The following is a 16,155-nucleotide window of genomic DNA, read 5'->3' as shown; positions in this document are numbered from 1 at the left end:
TGGCTGTCCCCAGGACAGGGGAAGGAGCTGGTTCCCTCCCAGGCGAATCCCAGATAACAGCAAAGCCCATCTCGGTGCAAACAGGCCCGGAGGGTGGGGAGCAGAGATAAGAGCCCACCTGGGCCCCTGCAGGACAAAGGGCTCGGCCAACAGCCCCCAATAAACCCTGACACTTCTCAGGGACACCAGGAGCAGGGAGGGGACATCCAGCCCCGCAGGGAGCCCTGACCTTCCCGGGAGCACCACAAGGCTAGCTGGGATGTCACTGGAGAGCCTGGGATGAGCCTTGCCCAGCCCTGGACCCCCACTCTGGGTGCAGGCAGGAGGGCTGGGGGGTCTGGGGTCCCTGCCTGCACCCTGGGATCTGGGGGGGGACCCACCTTGCCCCCACCCTGGGGCCCCAGCACAGAGCAGACACGGGAGTGGAGCAAATATATATTATATTTATATATAATCTGGTTTAATACCTTGTTGCAGTCAGTGTACAAGCGGTGCCAGCCCTTCTCTGGCACCCAAGTGCTCAAGCATCCCTGTGACCCCCCCCAAAGTCCTCCCTCCCCAATGTCACCCCCGTGTCCCCCACTGCTGCAGCCCAGGCTGAGAACTAACCCAGCTCATCACACAGACTGCGAAGGCTGTAGTGCATCCCTCCCCAAAAATCCCGGCCATCCCGAGCCTGGTGGTGCCCTCAGCCCCCCCACGACACCCCTGACCCCAGTGGGGCTGTGAGGGCGGGGGGCTGACCCCGGGACACGGGGGGGATGCGAGGGGTGACCCCCCCATCACTCCTGTGGCTCAGGAGTGGGGGGACACGGGCGGGGGGGACACGGGCGCCCCCGGGGGGCCCTGGTAGCGCAGGCGGGCGTGTTTCTCGCAGAACAGCTCGTCGCCCACCCAGAAGTGGCCCCTCATCTTGAGGTTGAGGCCGCAGTCGGCGCAGCTGTAGCAGGACGGGTGCCGGTACCGCCCGTCCTGGATCCGCACCGCCTGCGTGCTGGGGGGACCCCGGGAAGGGGCGTCAGCGGGGCCCCCTCCGTGTCCCCCGGGTCCCCTCCCGCCCCACCGCGGCCCCGGAGCGCTGGCAGGGCGGGGCTCTGCCCGGGGATTCCGTCCCCGCTCGCATCCCAGGGTCAGCCCTGTTTGTTCCCTGCCTGGAGCAGTGACAGGGATGGGTCCTGCCCTAGGACCTCCCAGCCCCCGGACGCCCCCAGCCCCACCCGCAGCCCAGGATCAGCCCCAGGCTGTCCCTGAGAGGAGCAATGACAGGGACAGATCCTGCCCCGGGACCTCCCCCAACCTCACTCAGAGCCCAAGATCAGCCCCGATTCGGCCCTGTGGGAGCGACGGCAGGGACAGATCCTGCCCCGGGGTCCGCCCAGCCCCAAGACCAACCCGGTTTTGGCTTCGCCAGGAGGGACGGCAGGCACGGACCCCGCCCCGGGACCCCCCCAGCCCCACTCACGCGATGCTGCTCCCGCACTTCTCGCAGACGTGCAGCTTCTGGACCCCGGCCACGGGTTTGCGGGCGCTGGACGAGAGCCGGCTGGGGAAGGGGGCTGTGGGACCACCTGCGGGGGGGGAAAACGGGGCCATCAGGGTCCTGCCGCCCCCCTGCCGGACCCCCCGCCTCCCCCCGCGCCCCGTCACCTCCTCCCTCGTCCTCCAGCGCCTCCTGGAGCAGGCGGAAGGTGCTGGATTGCCGCGGGGCCGCCCGCAGCTCCCGGTTCTCCTGCAGCATCTTGTAGACCTCCGAGTCCTCCTCCAAGCGCCTCATGGCCGGCTCCGAGCCCTGGCTGTGGGACGGCACCCCGAGGGGGAGATGTCTGGGGGGGGTTGACAGCACCCAAATTCCGGGATCCACCCTCTGCACCCCCCCCACCACCCGCCTGCCACCTGATCCCTCCCCCCCGGGAGCTGCCCCGGCCTGCCCGGCCCTGCCGCGGCCCCACCTGCCTCGCAGGTGAGTTAACCCTTTCCACGGGCTCCCTCGGCACCCGTGGGTGCCAAATCACCACGCCAGGGTGGGGTTGGGGGCTTCCCTGTGTCCTGTCCCCCCCCCACACCAGCCCCGCTCCGTACCTGTTGCAGGTGTTGGGAGAGAGGGAAGGGCGACGCTCCCTGTGCGTCTCCCAGGGATTTTGGGCGGCTCCAAACCCCGGTGAGGGTGGGCAGGGGGGTGGAGGCAGGATGGACCCCTGGCAGCTGTTCTGGTGGGTCAGGATTCCTCTCTCCTGGCAGGGGGAGAGAGGTGATGGGAGGGCACAAGGGGTCAGGCTGGGGTGGCCCCCAAAGCGGCCTGAGCACCCTGGCAGGGTGCCCACAGACCTTCCCTCTCCCTCCAGGGATCCTGAGGGCACTTGGACCAGGCCCAGAGGGGCTTTTCTCGAGCCCTTGTCTCTGGAGGATGCAGGGATGCTCCGTGGGGCAGCTGCTTCTCCTCCCCGAGCCCGGCTGGGGTCAGCAGGACCCCCGGGGGGGACCAGAGCAGCACCCCCACCCCATAACCCCTGCGCCTGCGCCCGTCCCCTCCCCACCATCTGCTCCTGCTTAGCGGGCCCGGCGAGGCAGGAAAGAGGAACCCTGGATAAGTGGAAGCTGATGTTCCCGGGAGCAGCTGCCACGCAGACGGGAACCCCAGGGGGACCCCGGGATGGGGACAGGGAGATCTCCCCGCCCGGATCCATGGAGAGGGAGAGGGGAGCAGCCCCGGGGTTCTGTGGGGTCACGAGGAGATGAGGGACGAGCTAAAATTAGGCGCGGGAGGAGCCGGGCGCCTTGGCCTCGTCCCCGCCGGGATCCAGCGCCAACCCACCCCGGGATGGGGGGAAGTTCGGGATCCGCGGGCAGCCCTTCCCCCCGGCTCCCCTTTGAGCATCTTCACACCCATGGTGGGGGGCTCCGGGCAGCGAGGGACACTCAGGGACAGGGAGGGACCATCTGGGGCAGGGAGGGACCCTCCGGGGCCAAAGCAAACAGGGAGCTGGGGAGGAAGGAGGGAGCGGGCGGCCGGAGGAGCCAAGGGGCGGCCGGGGCTGTGGCCAAAGGCAGCCGGGAAGGGCCGCGCTCCGGGACCACGGCGCTTCCCAATTTGGGCTTGGAAAACAAGAAAAAGAGAAAGCAGGGAGGGGAGCAGGGGAGGGAGACGCCAAGCCCGGAGCCAAGCCCGAAGCCAGCGGCTGCCCGCGGGGATGGACGGGGCAGCCACGGGCATCCTGCGGCTGATCCGGGGGGTGGAGGAGGAGGAGGCGTCCAGCCCCCGGGCATCCCGGCCCCGCTCCCGGGGCATCCCACCGGGCCGGGGGTGCGCCGGGCCGTGGGTCCCTGCCCGGCCAACACCCCAGTGCCCCGGGCTGGCGGGAGTGGGGCTGGGCCTCCCCAAACTGGTTTGGCCTCCCCAGGCTGGCGCCGCTGCCAAGAGGAGCAAAACATCCCTGGGCAGGTGCCGGTGCCCGCGGGTCTGGGGGTGCTGCCAGGGCGATGGGGAGGGGGCACCAGAGGGGAGGGGGCACTGGTTGTGTCCGAAGGAGAGCAGGGCTGGGCAGTGATGTGGCCAGGGGGCTGCAAAGGGGGGTGGTTGGGGGCTCAAAGGGGGTGATTTGGGGCTCAAAAGTGGGATGGTTTGGGTTTGCAAAAGTGGGATGGTTTGGGGGTCCAAAGGGGGTGATTTGGGGCTCAAAAGTGGGATGGTTTGGGGGCTCAAAGGGCAATGGTTTGGGGGTTCAAAGTGGGGTGCCTTGGGTTTGCAAAGGGGAGTGGTTTTGGGGCTCAGAGGGTGATGATTTCAGGGCTCAAAGGGCATGGCTTGGGTGTGCAAAGGGGAGTGGTTTTGGGGTCAAAGGGCATGGCTTGGGTGTGCAAGGAGGGTGGTTTGGGGGTTCAAAGGGAGGTGGTTTGGGGCTGAAAAGGGGGAAGGTTTAGTGTCACAAAAGCTGATGGCTCACAGACACCCCCCCAGCACCTCTGCCTGCCCCCCTGCAGCCCCCCAGCTCCCCACTCACCTGGCAGAGGCCAGGACAGGCGAACTCCTCCTCCAGGGGCTGGGAGCTGTGGGGAGAGAATGGAGCCATCAGGGGGGTCCCTGGCCCTTCCCCAGCTCCCTGCCCACCCCCCAGCCCCACACACAGCTGGGTCTAGCCTTACCTGGCACTGTGGGGCAGGTGGATGGGGGATGCCAGGCTGGGGTCGGGGGCTCTCAGGGCACCCTGGCTCTCATCCCGTGTCCGCAGTGTGTCCTGGGGAGGGGAGGGTGACACCAGCAGCTGCCACCAGCCCTGGGTGGGGGGACAGGGCGTGCTGGGGCTCACCTGGACACGTGTGGCCAACCTCTCCAGTGAGGTGTCCCCGTTGGCGTGGCTGGGAGGTGGCACTGGGGACCTGGGGACCAAGGGAGAGCAGGGAGGGTCTGGAATGTGCCCCAGGAGTGCTCAGTCCCTGCTCATGGCACAGCACAGCACGGCCTGACTGCTTCTCCCAGCCCCCCCAGAAGGTGGGGAGAGGCATCAACTGGGCCCCCAGCTGGGACCAGTCGGCCAGGGAATGGCTGCCAGCGCTGCATGGCCTCGTTAGCACCTGACTCCTTAATTAGAGAGCCAGGCCAGGCTCCCCGGGGAGAGGGGGGGATGGCACAGCCCCAGGAGTCGCTCGAGGGGAAGAACAACCAGCACACGCTTGGCTGGGGACCCCAACCCACGTGGGGACACCCCTGGCACCCAGCTCCAGCTCTGGGGCTGCCCACCCCCCTCAGCACCCACCTCTCCACCTCCAGCCGGAGCTGCCCAGGGCTCTGCTTGATCTTGTTCTGGGCCTCCACGTGCAGCATCTCGGCCGTGCCCTCCCCGTTGATGGTGACAATGACATCCCCCGCCCGGAGATCACCCGCGGCCGCCTTCCCGTGCTCCGCCACCTCCACGGAGAAGAAGGGGGACGTGGGGACAGCCCCAGTGAGCCCCCCCACGCACCCCCCACGCACAGCCCTTGTGCCAAGGTCAACGTCGATTCCTGAATCCCGGTGGCTCCCACCCTCCGGAATCCCCACGGCCTGGACAAGAACAGCACCAGACCCTCTGCCAGGGTGGGAGCACGGCCCTGGAAACAACACCCGGAAGCCTGGCACGGCCCTGCCCAGCCCGGGGGTGGCACGGGGCCCCCGCGCCGCCGTCGCCCGCCGTGGGCCGTTCCCACGGAGCAGGATCCCCCAAGGACAAGCAAACAGGATCCTCTCCCCGGAGCAGCCCAGCACGGCGCCCGCCCGGCGGCCTCCCCCGGCCCGGGGGGCACGTGGTGGTGCTGGTGGTGGTGGGTGGGGAGGGTCCTACCTTGGAGACAGTGATGGGCTTCCCGAAATCTCGTCCCCCGGAGATGCGGAAGCCCCAGGGGGCCGGGCCGGGCAGGGTCACGGTCACTGGCATGGCAGCGGGTGGCTCTGGGCGGGCAGGAGGGCGCTGTCAGGGATCCCAGGCACCCAGGCAGAGGGAAGCCCCCTCCTCCCACCCACAGCCCACCCAAGGGCGGCCTCCTCGTCCCGGCTGCACCCCGAGCAGAGGGTGATGGAAACCGGCAGCGCTTTCCTTCCGGGGAGGGGACCCACGTCCCTGCAGGGTGTCAGCAGCCACCGCCGCTTCCTCTTGCTGCCCCGAGGCTGGTGGCTTCCTCCCCCCGGAGCGAGGGGGTCCCAGGCAGCCGTTGGCGCAGCTGAGGCAGCCAAGGTCGTTCCCAGGGGCTGGAGCGAGGCAGGGAATCAGCGACGCCTTGGCAGCAAGGCCAATCCCGCAGCGCGGCAGGGCCAAGCCAGCGGGGTTTGGAGGGGAGGATGTGGTGATCCTGCTGCTCACCACGGGGGGGGTCTGGCACCCGGCAAGGACCACCACCCCGAGTCCTTCATCCTGCAGCCAATCCAGACCAGTAAAGGGTGCTGAGTATCCCCCGGGGGTGTCCCATGGCACTCTGGGGAGCGCAGCAGTCCCTGGCTTTGATGGGATGGGTGGGAATGTGCAGCCCCGTCCCCTAAATCCCCACCAGATCCCATCCCATCCCACCACAGCCTGGCCGAGCTCCTCAGAGCCCGGGGAGAGCTGGATACCCCGTCTGGAACCGGGCATCCCATCCGGAACCGGGCACCTCGTCCGCAGCCGCCGGGAAGGCATGTTAAAAATCCCAAGCGCACAAAGAGGGGCTTGAGAGGCTGCCCGGAAGAATTTCCTGGGCTGGGCTTCCAGTGCCGGGAGGAAACCCCAAACCCCAAACCCCCTCCCCATGCCCGGCCCTGCTCAGCATCCCTGGGCAGCGAGGGCTGCCGGCCTGGGGACCCCCACACCCGGCTGGGCACCAACCCCAGACCCCCGAAGGGTCCTGCACCTCTTCTCCAACCCCTGCACCCCTCCTTTGTGTCCCGCACCCCTTCTCCATCCCCTGCCCCCCTCCTCTATCCCCCGCTCCCCTCTCGGTCCCCTGCACCCCACCTGTGTCCCTGCTCCCTCCCGGCTCTGTCCCCGTCGCACAGCGACGTCTTTGTGCCCGCGGCGACTGGCGGTGCCGCCTGGCACCCGCGGGGCGAGCGGCGGGGACGGGCGATGCCAGAGGAGGCGCGGGGACGTGGGGCTCTGGGGACGTGGGGACACAGGGACGTGGGGATTTGAGCTATGGGGACTCTGGGATTTGGGGGACGTGAACACCTGGGGATGTGGGGGGACAGGCTGCCCGCAGCCCCCCTCCCCTGCGCGGCGGAGCAGCATCCGCGGGACCCCCGGGCACCGCGACCCCCGAAGGAAGGGCACCCCCGACAACCGCAGCGGGCGCTCGCCGGTCCCCCCGCACCCCGCGGTGCCCCCCAAGCCCCCCGTGCCCCCCGCACCGCCGGTACCCCCCGCACTCACCGGGGCGGCCGAGCCGGGCGGCCCCGCGGGGCTGCGGAGCCGAGCGCGGGCCCGGGACGGCACCGCCTCCTCGGGAGGAGCCGGGCCGGGCCGGGCCGGGGCGGGCTGCGGGCACGGCCCCCCCCGCCCCGACGGGGCGCACGGCGGCGGCTGGTCCCGCCCCGGCACCGCCCGTGGGCGTGGGGGGATCCCCGCGGCCCCCACGCGGCGTCCTGTGGGACCCCCCCGCCCCGCCGGCCCCTCCCGAATCCCGGCACGCCCCGACTCGGGCTGAGCTGAGCTTTAATGATGGACGAGAAGCAAAGGCGACTCCCGGACGCCGACCCACATCCCGGGTCGCGGCCGTCATGGTCAGGCCCGGCACCGGCGGACCCCCGGGGCGACCCCCGGGGCGGCGGGCACCGGGCAGCGGTGAGGAGGGGGCGTGTTAAGGCACTGGGGTGGGGGAGACCCCCCGCGCCGGGGGGATTTGTCCCTGTTAGAGGCAGCCCCATAGGGGCGGGAGGGAGCTGGAGGCGCTTCATCCCCGCGGAGGGGACACTGCGGGGACACGGCGTGGCCGAGGCGGGGCAGCGGGGCTCGCCCCCCGGCCCCAGCCCCTCGCGTCCCCCGCCGTGGCCGCGGGTCACACCGGCGCCACGTAATTCCCGGGGAAAGTGCCGAATTTCTGCGTCCTCCTGGACACGCCTGCGGGGGGGGGGACACAAAGGCACGGGGAGGCGGTGAGGGGTCGCGGCGGCACCTTGTCCCTCCTCCCCGCCCCCGTCCCGGTGGGCACGCACCCACGAACCAGCCGTCGTCGCACTGCTGCATGACGTCCACGCGGTCCCCCTCCAGCAGCTCCAGCTCGTCGGCGTTTTGGGGCCGGTACTGGTAGAGCGCCCGGTACCTGCGAGACACGGCGTGGCCAGAGCCCACCCCCCACACGGGGAGGGGGGGACACGGCGCGGCGGGGACGCTCCCGGCCCTACTTACGGGGTCCACCGGATTTCGGAGCCGTTGTAGGACGGGGCGGGCTCGGGGCGGGCGCTGGTGGGTACCCCCGGGGTCGCACGCTGCGGGGGCAGAGAGAGGGTGGGTGCAGCGTTCGGGGCGTCACCCAGGGCGGGGGGCACGATGCCAGGGTGGGGGGGCACTCACCTGCTCGGGGGCCCAGGCTGGACGCCGGGGCTCCTGGTGGGGGTGGGTGGCCACAGGCTGGGGGGGGCTGGCAGAGGCCAGCGAGGGGCTGGGGGTGCCAGAGTGGGGCAGCTTCGGGGAGGCGGGGAAGGCGACGCCGAGGTGCCCACCCGTGACCCCAGGACGCGGCTCCACCACCCGGGGGGAGCCGGCGGGGTTCTGGGGGACGCAGGGAGCGGGCGAGCGCTGCAGGGACGGGGACATGGCGGGGGTGGGCGAGGGGGGGATGTCCTCGGCGGTGGCCTTGACCCGCGGCTCCTTCAGCACCTGGACGTAGGTGGCGGGGAAGATGCCCTGGCGGCTGGTGCCCGAGATCCGCCCCTCGTACCAGTTCTCGTCCACTCGCCGCACGAGGCAGATCCGCTCGCCCTGCAGCGGGGAGGAGAGGTGGGGTCAGCACGGGATGGCTGGGAAACAACCCTGAGTGGCAGGGGGGAGGCACGGCGGGCACCTTGCGGAAGGAGAGCTCGACATGCAGCTCCCCTCGGAAGTTGTAGAGCGCCAGCGCCTCGCCGTGCTCCAGCACCTGGATGGTGGGCGCCTTGATGGGCTTGGGCACCTCCGTGGGGGGCAGGATCTGGGTGGGACACGGGGGTGAGGGGCAGTGCCAGGTTCCCCCAGCCCTGCTGCCCCCCCCCACCCCCCGCCGGGCTCACCTCCACGTAGTTGGAGGGGAAGATGCCCACGCGGCCGTGGTGCTCCCCCTCCAGCCAGTTCCTGTCCACCTCCTTGTGGATGTAGACGATGTCCCCCTTCTGCAGCGTCAGCTCCCTGCAGGGGACAGTGCTCACGCCTGTCTGGGGGGGCACTGACCCCTCCCCAGCCTGGCTGGCAGGGCCACCCCTCATCGTGGGGCTTGGGGGGACCCCAGGAGTGACCCCCCAGCAGCACCAGCACTTACTTGGGAGACTCGGCTTGGAAGTTGAACTTGAGGCGAGCAGCTTTCATCTGGGGAGGGAGAGGAGTGGTTATATATAGGGAGACCCTCCATCCCAGCCACCCCAAACCCCACAGGGGATGGGCCCATCCCGGCCTCACCTTCTTCTCCTCCCTCCTGATGGTCTCGGTGGGATCTCCCAGGTCAGGCAGGCTGGGGAGGGTCTCTGGCCTGAAGGTGTCTGCAAAGAGAGGGGTGTCACCAGCTGGTGGGGGCATGGGGTGCCCCACGGCTTGGGGAAGGTCCAGGGGGGCTCAGGGGGGCTCACCTCTGCCAGGGGCTGCACGGCTCCGGTCACTGGCCAGCCCCAGGACACCCCGCTCCATGCCGGGGCTGGCGGGGGAGCGCTGGGTGCTGAGGGGGCTCCGCAGTGGGTGGGGTGACAGGGGGCTCCTGTGGGGTCACAGGGGCTCAGGGCTCACACCCAGCCCTGCTGCCATGAACCCTCCCTACCCCAACCGTGCTGTCCTCGGGGGGCAGGACCCCTGAGTCCCACGGACCAGGATGTCAGGGACATCCAGGACCTGTGTATCCCATGGATCAGGACCAGGTTGCATGGACCAGGATGCCAGGGTACCCCAGGAACAGGATCCCTGAGTTCCATGGACCAGAACCCAAAACAGAGGTACCAGGATGCCCAAGTTCCCCAGGAGCAGGATCCTTGGGTCCCCAAAAACCAGGATCCTTGAGTCCCCCATGACCATGATCCCTGAGTTCCACGGACCAGAACCCCTGGGTACCCCAATACCAGGACGCTGGGGTCCCCCAGAACCAGGACACCGGGGTGTCCTGCGTGCATCCCTCCAGGATCCCATCCCAGAGGCAGCCAAGCGGGACAGGTCCAAAGTTTTCCAGCAGTGCCAGCAGCACGTCCCTGCTGGTGCCGAGCAGGAAGCGCCGAGCAGGCGAGCGCCGGGGAGGGCGGCCTGGCTAATGGATAACCCCACTGCGGGGGGCACTTAAAGAGCCCCAGATGCCCCCCCCAGGCCAGAGGAGGGGTTGGGGAGCGGGCGGCCACTCCCCCTGTGCGCCCCTGGGGGTTACGGCAGGTCCTACAAGAAGTGGAGCTGCTGTTTGTTTGTTTTCCTCCCGCTGCCGGGGTTGAGACGGGTCCCGTGGGGACACCCCCGGGGTGCCCAGCACGTCTCAGGGTACCGACCCCACCCGGGGGTGCCCCGGCGCCCTCCGGCACAGCTGTCCCCTCCCTGCGCCCGTGGGGACGCGGGGACACGGCGGTGGGAATCCGGCCGCCGTCACCTCCCCTGGGACGGAGCCAAACGCCGGGACACGGCGTCCCGGGGACGGGGGAAAGGGTCAGCCCCGCTCCGGCCCCGTCCCACCCACCGGGCAGCCGGCCCGGCGCCGGGGCCCCCACCCGTGCTGGGGCGTGGGGGGGACGAGGGGACCAGAACTGCCACGGGGGGTCCGTGGGGATCCATCCCAAGGGGGATGTCTGGAGCCTCCCACCCCGCCGCGACGCTGGAGGGACAGCCCATTTGCCACCCTCGGAGTGGGGTCCTGCCCCCCGCCTCGAGTGGGGTCCGGGCAGGGGGATTTGGGGGTCCGGGGCGCGGGAGCAGCCGTGGAACTCACCGAGCAGCCGGGGAGGCCGGAGCAGGGGAGCGAGCGGTGGGAGTAGCCGCCGGGCTCTGCCGGGAGGAGCGGGAGGGGGTGGGAGAGAAAAATTAATCATCCAGGAGGCCGAGTCTCGGCGGGAAGCGAAGGAGTCCAGCCCGGCTGCGCCAATAACCGCCGGACAGACGGACGGGCTGGGTCCTAGAGTCCCGCGGCTCGGGGCCGCCGAGGAGCCGTGCGTGGAACCAGATGTGCACCGGCCCAGATGTGCGTGGGGCGGGCACCGAGCTGTGCACACACCCAGCTGGGCGTGCGTTCATCCAGATGTGCAGGCACCCAGCTGTGCATTCACGCAGTCATGCAGGGATGCTCCCAGCCATGCATGCATCCAGATGTGCATGAATCCGGCCATGCACTCACCCAGCCATGCATGCATCCAGATGTGCACACATCCAGCCCTGCGTCCGACCACCAGCCTTGCACAAAGGCTGTGCCCACAGCTGGATGTGCCCACAGCTGGATGTGCCCACAGCTGGATGGCTGCACACCCCACCAGCCCTGCTGGGGGGGGGACAAGGGGTAGCTGACAGGGGGTCTGGGGTACCTGGCGGGGGGTCCGGCGCGTCTCCATGTTCCTCATGTCCTTGTCCAGCTCCTCGCTGAGCTGCTCCAGCTCCTGCTCCAGCAGCACCTGCACGGGCAAGATGGGGCTGTGGTGGGCCAGGCTGGCACTGCCCGTGGCCACCAGGACCCCCACTGCCACCCCCAGCCCCCTGCCCGCCACCACCACCTCACCTCGATGGACTGGGCCCGCCGTGCCGCTGCCGGGGGCTGGAAAGGGCAAGGGGCCAGTTAGGTGTGTGCCCACCACGGTGCCCACCAAAATCCCTCCCTGCCAGGACCTCCCTACCTGCTCCAGCGGCGAGAATTTCCCCGGTTCATAGTCAAAAATGCTGCCGGGCTCTGCGGTGGCACCGGTGGCACCCCAGTGTGTCCTGAGGGGAGGCAGGAGGGGGCTCAGCCCCTGCAGCACCCCCCCCCCACGGGCACCCACATCCCTGTGCCACACTCACCCACATCCCCGTGCCACACTCACCAGTCCATCCCGTTGGGCATCCCGGGGGGCTCAGCCAGTGCCGAGCCCCTCCTGCGTGGTTTGGGGGGCGATGGAGGTGCCGTGGCGGGGCAGGGGTGGGTGTCCCAGTCGGGCTCTGAGGACGGAGGGGGTAAGCAGGGTCTCATGATGTACCATGATGTGCCATGATGTGCCATGATGTGCCACGCAGTGCCACGCTGTGCCACGCCTGCACACCCGGGCTCACCTGGCAGCTTGCGGTGGATCTGCCGGAACATGCTGCGGTACCAGTCCCGGGGGCTGTCGACGCTCTGTGGGGACGTGTTGGGGTGGTGAGGGGGCAGCAGGGGGGTGCCAGCCCGGCCCTGCGCCCCGACTCACCGAGCGGGAGGCAATGGGCATCCCCGTCTCGTCCACGGGCCCGATGCCGTCGTACTTCACCCAGCGCCGCTCCCGCCGCTTGCTATCCTTGGTCCAGGTGGCCGACCAGCCTGGGGGGCACGGGCGGGCAGGGGCGGCCCTGGGGGTGGGCGTGGGGCCGGCGGGCACTGGGGTGTTGGGGGCTTTCACCTCCTTGGCCGGCCAGGTCTGGTACCACTCATTCACTGGGGAGAAGGAGGGCATTGCTCAGAGGGGGCATTGCTCAGAGGGGGCATCGCTCAGAGGGGGCATCGCTCAGGGGGGTATTGCTGGGGGGGAGCCCATGGGGGCGTCCCTGGGGGTGCTCAGGGCCGTACCTGAGTTTTTGGGCTCTGAGCTCTTGGGCTCCGGGTCGTGGAAGTGGAAGTTGAGGGTGTTGGAACCACGGTGGCGGATGACGGGCACCTGCGGCACAAGGAGGGGCTGGGGTGGGGTAGGGGGGGGGCAAAGGGAGGGACAGAGGGAGAAATTCCCCCAAAATCCCCCGTGTGCAGCAGCCCCCGGCCCCACTCACCCGTGTCACCGTGTGCTGTGGGGGTGCCTGCAGGGGTGGGTGGAAGGAGGGGACGTCCTGGACACCCAGAGCCTGGTTGGTGTCCGAGGGCAGGAGCCGACCTGCCATGGCCAGGGGGTGCTGGGGTGATGCCCCAGGGCTGCCCGTGTCCTGTGAGGAAAGTGGCTTTGCTCATGGGGGGAGCCCATGTCCCTGTTCTTTTGGACACCCTCAGGCCTGGCTGGACAGCTGGCAGCTCCATCCCAGCTCCATCCCCACGGCCAGGAGGGTGACAACCACCACAGTGGGGTGACAACCGCGGTGGCACCGTCCCCAGCTCAGGGAGTCTCACAGTGCCACGGGAAGCAGCTGTTCCCGATTGGAACCAGCCCTGGCAGGGCTCCCCAACGTGTTCTCCATGCGGATCCAGACCCCCCTTCCCTCCCCTGTCCCCACCCCGGCTCTGCAGGGATGGATCCAGCCCGGCTTTCTCTTCGGGGAGAACACGCCCGGAGCGGGTCGGGGCGATGGCTGTGCCGTGTTCCCATCACCTTGGCATTCCGGCGCGGTGCCCTCCCGCCCGGGCACGTGGCGGCAGCAGCGTCGCCCGCCCGGGAGAGCTGCCAGGGCCGGGAAACACGACAGGGCAGAAATATTTCCCCCGCCCTGCAGCGCAAACAGGGAGGGAGAGGGGACGGAGAGGAACGGGGCGTCGGGAACGCGCGCCGGGAGGGCAGTGCCGTGACTCACCGCGGCACGGGACGGGATGGGGGGCGGCTGGGGGGGCCGGGACCCCCGGCGCGGCTCCTGGCACCAGGATGGCTCCAGGGGCGAGCGCAGCCCCGGGACGGGGCGAGTCACCTGTGCCCTGGCTCATCCCCATGTCAGTCATCACCCCAGCGCTCACAGGTGCCCACCACGGCCGGACCCCCCCTCAAACAGCCTGGGGGGCTGCCGTGGGGGGGGTGCCAGCCCGGCATGGTGCCCTGTGCGTGTGGGACCCTCAGCTCGGGCTGGGGACCCCTCAGCTCCTTGCTCCCCGCACCGCCGGTGTCCTCGCAGCCCCAAGGGTGTAATTAATGTTAATCACCTCCCTCCTCGGAGGGAGACAGGTGCTGGGAATGATGTGCCTCAGGGGACAGAAAGTGGGGTGCAGACTCCCACCCCCCAGGACACCCCAACAACCTCCACCCCATTCCCGGCGCAGCTCCCACACGGGGCTCGGCCCCATCCTGCCCCAAAACCTGGCCCCGGGGGTCCCCTCCTCGCCGGCCCCCCCCCCCAGCCAGCTCTTACCTCCTGGGTGGTGCCGGCGGGGACCCCCGGGGAGCGCCGGGGTTTTGGGGAGCCCCGGGGCGAGCGGGACGGAGCCGCGAGAGGCAGGGAAGAGAAATCCACGGCACGAACTTTGCCGGGAGAAGGAGCTGGGGGGGGAGGGTGTGCTCAGCGCATCGCGGGGGGCTGGCAGGGACAGCCCCCCTCCCCTCCGAGCATCCCCCGGGTGGGTCAGGAGCCACCGTCCTCCCCGGCGTTGGGTCCCCGTGTGCCCCGGCCCCCCCCGGGGTGCGCTGCTCCGTCCCCCCCGAGCGGGGCCGGCCCATTCAGAGTTTCCAGTGACATTTCCAGGGATGAGATCCAGGGAATGGAGCCAGGAGGCTGAACTCATCCCACGCCCCGCGCACGCGTTCCCGCGCACCCGGCCCCTCGCTTACGAAACGGGGGCGAGCCCGGCGCCGCCGGCCCCCCGCCGAGAGGGAGACGGGAATTGGGGGGGATTTCTGGGAGAGGATGGGGAGGGAGGTGCTGGGTGGAGGTCAGGACTGAGGTGGGGAGTGGAGTCTGTGCTCCCGTGGCCTCCCAAGCCCCCCGGTGAGAGCAGAGCCCCCATCCCCACTGTCACCCACTTCCACATGGGTGATCATCCCCCCCAGATCCCTCTGGGCACTGGGGACCCCCTTGAAACGCTCCCATGCCCTGCTCTGTGGGTGCTTCTTATCCCACCTCACCACTTCTGGCATCACCAGCCCCCCTCTGAGATGGAGACAGGGATCTGGAGGGGAATTTTGGGAGAGGACGGGGAGGGAAGTGCTGGCTGGAGGTCAGGACAGAGGTGGGGAGTGGGGTCTGTGCTCCTGTGGCCCCCCAAGCCCCGGGATGGGGGATATGGTGGGAGAAAAGTCCCCATCCTCACTGCCCCTCGTTTTCCCACGGGTGTTCCTCCACCCGCTCCATCCCTCCATCCCTAAGGAATCTGGGCACTGAGGACCCCCGTGTAACACCCCCGTGCCCCGCTCTGTGGGTGCCCCACATCCCACTCACCCCCTCCGGCAGCGCCCGCACCCACCACTCACCCTCTGGTCACTTCCTGCTCCCCCAAAACTGCTGACACCCCCGGAACGGGGCCGCCCCGGCCCTTCCTCTGTCCCGTGAGGTCCCACGTGAGCTCCCGGGGGGATGGTGGCTTCGCTGCCACTCCTCGGTCCCCACCAAGCACCCGTCCCCTGCCGCTGGGGGTGAGGGGCACGATGGCAGGAGCCCTGTCTGGCTGTGATGCTGCTCCCGGGATGCACCGGGGACATCAGGGACACATGGGACACAGGGGACAGGGGCGGGTGTCCTCCCCACTGCCACAGCCCCGGGGGACACAGCTCCCACCGGAATGCCATGGGAACGGGGCAGCTCCCCGGTGCCAGCTGGTGACACCGCGGGGAGGACGCGGGTTGGGGACAGGGGCTGATCCCGCTGGAAAAACTCGGGGTGACAAGGGCAGGGAGGGCAACAGGGCTGGGGCGAAGCCGGGGGCACCCACGGGGAGGGTTAAACCCCGCGAGAGGACCCCAGAGCCCATCCCCGCTGCCGGGGGGGTGACCATTCCCCCCGTGTCCCCTCCAGGTCCCCTCCAGCCCACCGAGTGACATCTCCGGAGGTCGCAGACCCCCAGCCGCCGCAGCCCACCCCGGGGTGCCAACGACCCCCGCCCGAGCCCCGCTCACCTCCTCCCTCACCTCCTCGTCCCCGTGGCCGGCGAGGAGCCTCCAGCGCCGGCCCTGCCTCGGTCCCTCCCTCCCCGCGGCTCCGGCACCAGCCTCCGCTCGCAGATAAATATTTAACGCGCAGCCCGGGCCGGGATTAACAAAGGGCGAGTGTTTCCTGTTTGCTCAGCGCGGCGATGCCAGCCGGGAGCGCGCGGCCGGCCCCGGGGATGCTCCCGGGGATGCTCCCGTGTCCAGGGAGGTGCCGGGCGGTGGCCGGAGCCCCCCCGGGGCCGAGCCCGCGGTCTGGGGGCGATGCCGGGTGCGGGGCAGGGTGTCGGTGGCCCCCCCAAGTTGGGTGGGAACACCCAGGAAAAGGGTGGGAGAGCTGGAGCATCCTTTCCTGGTCCCGCCCTGGATGCATCCGGAGGCTGGGCAGCGGGAATTCCGTCAGGAGAACAGGTGGGGAACAGGGAGCACGTGGTGAGCTGGGCTCGAGGCCGAATTCCCGCGGGAAAAGGTGCTGGGATTGGCACAAGGCTCTGGAGTCCTCCAGAGCTGATCCTGAGCGTTGTGGGAGAGGGATGGATCCCAGATGTGGCAGCCACAGCTGGGAGACACAGCTGGGAGGA

General features: G+C 69.8%; 2 protein-coding genes across 11 annotated transcripts; both read right to left on the bottom strand.

Moving 5' to 3' along the window:
• Window positions 1-432: 432 nt before the first annotated feature.
• PDLIM2 (PDZ and LIM domain 2) lies at window positions 433-6,961 on the bottom strand. Of its 7 annotated transcripts, XM_051811892.1 has the most exons (10): window positions 6,873-6,906; window positions 5,832-5,882; window positions 5,316-5,422; window positions 4,752-4,903; window positions 4,141-4,374; window positions 3,999-4,044; window positions 2,080-2,231; window positions 1,648-1,823; window positions 1,463-1,568; window positions 433-994 (listed from the first exon to the last, which is right to left on the bottom strand). In XM_051811892.1, the coding sequence occupies exons 3-10, from the start codon at window positions 5,406-5,408 to the stop codon at window positions 796-798; spliced, it is 1,158 nt and encodes a 385-aa protein (XP_051667852.1). In that variant the 5' UTR covers window positions 5,409-5,422; window positions 5,832-5,882; window positions 6,873-6,906; the 3' UTR covers window positions 433-795. The 7 variants fall into 7 exon arrangements, with proteins under 7 accessions (XP_051667852.1, XP_051667851.1, XP_051667849.1 ...); XM_051811891.1 differs by lacking the exon at window positions 5,832-5,882 and having other exon boundaries at window positions 6,873-6,961; XM_051811889.1 differs by having other exon boundaries at window positions 5,316-5,882; window positions 6,873-6,921.
• A 176-nt stretch (window positions 6,962-7,137) lies between these two features.
• SORBS3 (sorbin and SH3 domain containing 3) lies at window positions 7,138-15,819 on the bottom strand. Of its 4 annotated transcripts, none has more exons than XM_051811829.1 (20): window positions 15,545-15,819; window positions 13,848-13,975; window positions 12,573-12,722; window positions 12,376-12,463; window positions 12,020-12,243; window positions 11,886-11,949; window positions 11,660-11,774; window positions 11,474-11,558; window positions 11,359-11,394; window positions 11,168-11,254; window positions 10,582-10,637; window positions 9,257-9,381; window positions 9,090-9,169; window positions 8,953-8,999; window positions 8,708-8,822; window positions 8,503-8,628; window positions 8,013-8,420; window positions 7,848-7,927; window positions 7,655-7,761; window positions 7,138-7,559 (listed from the first exon to the last, which is right to left on the bottom strand). In XM_051811829.1, exons 3-20 carry the CDS (start codon window positions 12,678-12,680, stop codon window positions 7,498-7,500), a joined length of 2,013 nt encoding a protein of 670 aa, XP_051667789.1. In that variant the 5' UTR covers window positions 12,681-12,722; window positions 13,848-13,975; window positions 15,545-15,819; the 3' UTR covers window positions 7,138-7,497. The 4 variants fall into 4 exon arrangements, with proteins under 4 accessions (XP_051667789.1, XP_051667790.1, XP_051667791.1 ...); XM_051811830.1 differs by having other exon boundaries at window positions 15,557-15,819; XM_051811831.1 differs by lacking the exon at window positions 15,545-15,819 and adding an exon at window positions 14,903-15,033.
• Window positions 15,820-16,155: the final 336 nt, after the last annotated feature.

The sequence above is a fragment of the Manacus candei genome, unplaced genomic scaffold (genome assembly GCF_025592945.1).
Source record: "Manacus candei isolate 608988 ecotype Guabito, Panama unplaced genomic scaffold, ASM2559294v1 h1tg000084l, whole genome shotgun sequence".
Lineage (NCBI taxonomy): Eukaryota > Metazoa > Chordata > Aves > Passeriformes > Pipridae > Manacus > Manacus candei.
Note: the sequence above shows the minus strand (reverse complement) of the source record. Positions and strands in the feature narration are given on the sequence as shown.